Source organism: Urtica dioica, chromosome 4 (genome assembly GCF_054948205.1).
Source record: "Urtica dioica subsp. dioica isolate 48M chromosome 4, U.dioica_male_clone48M_v1_H2, whole genome shotgun sequence".
Taxonomy (NCBI): domain Eukaryota; kingdom Viridiplantae; phylum Streptophyta; class Magnoliopsida; order Rosales; family Urticaceae; genus Urtica; species Urtica dioica.
Window position 1 is genome coordinate 17,133,038 of NC_142759.1, and position 6,215 is coordinate 17,139,252.

General features: G+C 33.2%; 1 protein-coding gene across 1 annotated transcript; it reads left to right on the top strand.

Annotated features, from left to right (window-relative positions):
* The first annotated feature begins 3,960 nt into the window (after window positions 1-3,960).
* Window positions 3,961-5,787, top strand: LOC149400916 (Heavy metal transport/detoxification superfamily protein). Its single transcript, XM_089611135.1, has 3 exons — window positions 3,961-4,372; window positions 4,492-4,567; window positions 5,355-5,787. Exons 1-3 carry the CDS (start codon window positions 4,157-4,159, stop codon window positions 5,492-5,494), a joined length of 432 nt encoding a protein of 143 aa, XP_089467261.1. The 5' UTR covers window positions 3,961-4,156; the 3' UTR covers window positions 5,495-5,787.
* The last annotated feature ends 428 nt before the right edge of the window (window positions 5,788-6,215 follow it).

The following is a 6,215-nucleotide window of genomic DNA, read 5'->3' on the forward strand; positions in this document are numbered from 1 at the left end:
CATGAGCAACCGCCTCTCAGGATACAACGACGTCGAGATGAACAAAACACCACATTGTTAAACTCCGACGAATTTGAACACATACCAGAGACTGTCACCACCGCGAGAGAATTGAGAGGAAAGCTGAAAGATAATTTGTGTGTTTTGCTTGTGTCTAAAAGAGACCAGCCGTCGGCCTTATATAGGCTCAGCCAACAACGTTTAAAAAGTTCAAAATCAATGCTCATTAACACCACAATTGCGTCATGAATTTGATGGTTACAAACGTTAACGTTCCATCATAAGTGCATGGTTAAAATCATCCCATTAGTGCCCTTTAACAACCATGAAAAGAGAAAATAGTTTTGTAACATATTAAAATTAATTTAGGAATTCAACCCAAAAATTAGTGTTCAGCCAAGCCAAGCTCGGCTCGCTCGCAGCTTACTCGACTGATCGGACAGACGGCAGCGACGGCGCGCGCGGGTGTGTGTGATGGACTTGGACTTGCCTGTTCCAATTTGTTTTCATAAATAAGCATAACAATATCCACATATCTAATCTATATGGAACTCTTGTAGGTGCACACCAAATACAACACACTTAAAATTTCCTTCACAATTTTTTTTTTTTTTTTTTATGTTTATCAACACACTTTGAACATCAATTTTTCATTCACTTTAGCTCCGATTTTGACAAATAAATAACCGATCTTATACCTCTCGCAACGAGGGATAAAAATCAGTCAAAACATTTCAGTTTTGATGAGTGATCCCATTAAAAAAAATTAGCCACAAATCAATCAATAACTTGATAATAAATTCTCTTTAATATCCAATAACACACAATTTTTCAATAATATATATACCAAAAAGATGAATAAATTCGTCTCATTCTCTCCATTATTAAAGAAGCATCTCTCACATAGACCAAACTGTGGCCAATACGTCCGGCCATATAAAAAACTGTAGTAGTTTGAGAAGAATAGTAACAATTTTTTTTTTTCTTTCTAAAAAGTTCATGCATTCAAATTTCAATCATATAATTATTCAAAGTGAGCTCGTATGGGACACCAATAATTTAAAGTCGCTGTCCCTTTTTCGATTGAGAGACAAATGTGTAGTCTGTAGTCAACCTCTTATAATATACTTGAATTTATTTAATTCATTAAAAAATTGTGTCCTTAAAGGTCATTAAATATAGAGATTTATTAGTATCTAACCTCTATTAAGAGGGGATTCAAATAATAATCAAACTATCGATTTATTTTAAAAAATAACCAACATTGATTAAAGTCTAAAAAATACCATTTTCTCCCACACTCAAACACTACACCCAAACACCACATCCACACCCGAGCACCGCACCACAATCTTCCTCTATGATCCACCGGATCTTTGTCGGAGACTCGTTGTCGCCGCGGCGAAGAAGGAGCTTCGGACTCAATCGCCACCGCCTCGTGTCCCTTCCGGAGAAGCTCGCACCGGTTCTCCTTATCGGTGGTTCCGAGGTTGATTCCGACGTGGTTGTCGCTCGGGTCGTCGAATTCGGAGTTAAATCGCGTGTCGAAATCGAAGGCGGCAGAGGCGGGGCCGGCGCACGCGGCGGTGAAGATTCGATTTCAAATTCTAGGGTTTTTGGTTCGGCTGATTAACTGTCTGTCAGAGTTAATATGATTAACTGTCACAGTAAATCTTACTAACTGTGACAAACTTCTTCCGAAAACGATTTCGAACATCGGTGAGTCTTGCGATTGCGCCGATCCGACCGTTCAAAGGTCGCAAGTTCAGTTATGCACATTAACTACGATAGTTAATCAGATTTACTGCGAAAGTTAATTCGATTAACCGTGACGATCCTTCTCCGGAAACGTTCTCGAACATTAGCGAGTCCTGCGGCTGCACAGATCCAACCGTTTGAAGGTAGGGTTGAGACTTCGCCGTTTGAAACTTGATGAAAACTCGGATTTCGGCGCCGGAGACGGCGGAGATGAAAGTTAATAAGATTTATTGTTGCTCTTGTTACTAGTTAATAAGATTTACAGTTGTTATTGTTACGGGTAATGAGATTTACTATTTTTCTTGTTACCGTTAATATTATTTACTCTGAGAGTTAATAATAACAACTCTTAAGGGCATTATTGGAATATTGAAATTTAATATAACGAATTGGCTACTTCTAAATATGTTAATAGTTGGGCTATAATTTTAAAATAGGGGGGCTATTTGGGCTAGATACCTAGTCCGCCCTTAAATATAGTCATATTTACAATTTTATATTACTATATAGCCAACGTTTTATAAATCTTAGATAAATAAATTCATCCATGTATTTACACGTGTAAATTGACGTAAATATCTTATTCTTTTATTTCAATAAAACGACAAAACAGGAATATCACGTCATCTTTATGACTATTTATCTAAAATTTATAAAACGTTAATTATATAGAATTCGAAACATTTTAATTGGCCAGTTAACTAAGTTTTTTTTTGTTCTTTTAGTTCCTTAATAATTTTGGCTAGGCTTGCTCCTAGATTTACTAGGGTTGGCAAAGAAAAGAAAGGGATAGACTTTTTAATGTTATCAATTTAGTTTCCTTGCACTTTTAGATAGGACAGTGTTTCAATTATTTAATTTTCTTGTAAACCTTTACCTATGAAATTAGTCAAGTGACTCTTGTTATCTTCCAAGAACCACTAGGAGAAAAAGTGATCACGTGGAGACTTTTTTCAAGTCCATTAATTAATAAAAAAAACCTAATTTATAAGACTTTTTTACTGCGCTTGGGTGATTGATGATGTATCAGCAAACTTATGAGAATCATTGTTTGCAGTTTATAGTAATGTCATATTTTGTTGTATAGTAGCTGTATAGTACTTAAATCGCATTTTCTTCTGACCGGTTACCAAATATTCCAACTTTTCCAATCTCTTCTATTCAAACGTTTCTGTACATGATGTTAATTATTGATTACTACTTATCAATTATTAGTATCACAAATACCACAAATACAGATACTTATCCAAATCTGTCTCTATATTCTCATATGTATTATTTTATCTCCAGCTTGGAAATAGCAGGTATCACATGACATAAAGTGATAATATTTCTCCTACAATATGCGTGCCTATAACATCTTCTATTGGCGAATCTATCTCATCTAATTCATCGCCATATTTTTTCTAAATCATATGAGAAATCAAATTTTAAGAGGGCTACATGCTAAAAAAATAAAAGTTAATTGGAAAAGTAAAAGGAAAATTAAATATTAAGAAGAATAAAAATTAAATTTAAGAGGAATTTAATATAATATTTTTAAAAAATTTATACCCAAATTTATACTTATACAGAAATTTAGAAGCCATCAATTAATATTTTATCGGATAAATATATAAATTAATGGGCTCTAATGAAATAAATTAAATGGGGTCAACTATAAGTTTTTTATGTATAAAAAATTCATAGCTGAAAAAAAAACTTACCTATAACATAGATCAGACCCCGTAATCCATATGATTTGTTACCATAATTATTAACAGCATATTAATTGAATTGCTTTTTTCACTCCCCCAGAACTGTCACATGAAGAATATCACCCATCTTTTGTGTTATATATTACTAAACTCAGCACCGCCATGACAATTTGCAGTGTCACATGGAACTTTCCTTATCTTCCTCTTTTTCTTATCCTTTTTCAAACTGTAGAGAATTAGTTACATTTCGCTTCTCGTGGATCAATAGACAATAGTAGTATAGTAGTGATGTAATAAATAACAATACCATACTTCTTGATCACATGTGACAAAATCTATCCAGTCCAAGTGAAATACATTTCTTTATTACCTCATTTATGTAATATTATACATATAGGGTTTTTTTTTTTTTTTTTTGGCTCATTGGGGTTTGCTTCCACCTTTTTATTGCTTCCCAATGAAAAACCTGACCTAAAATTAACTCTCTCTCTCTCTCTCTCCCTCTCTCTCTCTCTCTCTCTGTATATATATATATATATATAATATAAATTCATATTGTCTGCACTTGGTTCATCAGAATTGGTGGTGGAGAGGAGTTAAAAAAAGGAAAGAAAGAAGATATAAATATATATAGAAGTGTTAGGTCTCTCTGTCTCTCTTTGTGTCCGTTTTGTTTTGTCAGGTCTTGTAGCTGGTTAAAAATGGTGAGACTGAGTATTGGCAGAGTGTTGGACAGTCTGTGTCTCTCTCCATTAGGGTCACCAAATTCATGCTTTTGCATGAAAAAGTCAGTGGAAGATTTCGAAGACGATGAGTTTGAGAAAGCCTCATTGCTGACCGCCGAGAATAGGCAGTTGCTGAGACTCAAGGATGTTGTTTCTGGTAAACAGACTTTGGCTTTCCAATTGAAGCCCAAGGTACGTATTTAATCACAATATATAGATATAGATATATATATATGTCACTCTTTTATGTTACTTTTTCCATTATAGGTATGACGTTCTTAACAAATGAAAATGCATGTTCTTTTGGGCAGATGGTAATGCTAAGAGTTTCCATGCACTGCAATGGCTGTGCCAAAAAAGTTGAGAAACATATCTCGAAGATTGAAGGTACATTATTTACAATTACATATCATTCATGAACCTATTTCTTTTTGGTTCAACATCCTTTCTTCTATTTTGTCTTGTATTTCTTATTTTTAATTTAATATTTATTTTATCACACTAGCAGAAGTACACTTAGCATGTCATCTCTCCATTAATTAGTCAAATAATTAATATTCTAAGAGCATTATTTAAGGGTACTAGTAGGAAACTGAAAGAAAATAAAGAGTACCAGACAAATAAGACATAAAATTTTAGTATTCTTATTTATTTATATTATTTGCAAACAAATTAAAAATCCGGCGGTTAAAGTTTATAACACATACTATTATATATTTTAAATATAAAAAAGGTACTCTAATTCTTAAAAAAAATTAGAACCACATATATTGTACGATAGGACAATGGCACATGACAAGAATAATAGCTCATTATTTAGTCATGTTTACTGTATAAATTCATATATATATATATATATATATATATATATATATATATATATATATATATATATATATTATATTGATATTTCCAATCAATTGCTGCCAGATCATTATTTTAACCAATAATTAAAATATCCATATATATCGTCCGTTTGTATTAGTATCATACTTTTGTATCAAAGTTCAAAACAATGTAAAATTTATTTTACAAAACATGTTATTGTACCGATACTTGATATGGTAGATATTCTGTCCCCCTCCTCAAATAGTACATATTATTATTTATTAAATTAATGTCGCCATCTCTTAGTTTTATATCACTTAGTACATATTATTTATTTTTTCCACAGGAGTGACATCCTTCAAAGTGGATTTGGAAACCAAGATGGTAATGGTGATTGGAGACATTCTTCCTTTTGAGGTGCTTGAGAGTGTCTCAAAGGTCAAGAATGCTCAGCTTTGGGTCTCTCCTGAACAACCCAATTCTTGAACCAAGCACATTCTTTCCCTCCCACTATCCCAAACAAGGACAAACCACGCCAAGACAAACTACAAGTTCGAATAATATTCTATATATAGCTATCATAAAAAAAATTGAAAAATAGATGTATTAATTGAAATACACACAATTGCAAATTTCTTTTTCGCCATGGGAAATGAGCTTGTATATATGTATGTGGTATGGTTTTTGTGTTCCAAGAGTCCAATTATATTTGGAAACATGTAAAAGAGCTGTCGTGACTCATTTATGATAGGCCACAAAATTTATGGTTTTGTTTGTAATTTTTTTGTCATAAGCTGTCATGAACTTCTTTTGCTTTTGGGTTTGAAGAACATGACGGTGCACATAATTGGGACGGGCCCGATCTCGTCTATCCTTTAGGCTCAATTGGTCTGGAGAATCTTATGTTTTTAAAGGGAGAAACAAGTTTTTCTTTATTTATTTTATTTTAATATTCTCGTTAGAAATAAGATGTCACGTCGTATAACAAAAAAATGAGATAACACTCGGGCCTGTTTGGTGCAGCATTCAAATTGGCCATTTCATTCAGATCATTTCCATTTAAAATAACAATTGCATTGGTCATTCAAACCAAGGATCGAAATATCGTTACCGTTACCGTTCCGAGCTTTCGAATTTACTGCTAACCCCCCGTACCGTAAAGGAATACCGGGGGAAGCGAGAAAAAAAAAGGAAACCGGTACCGTTG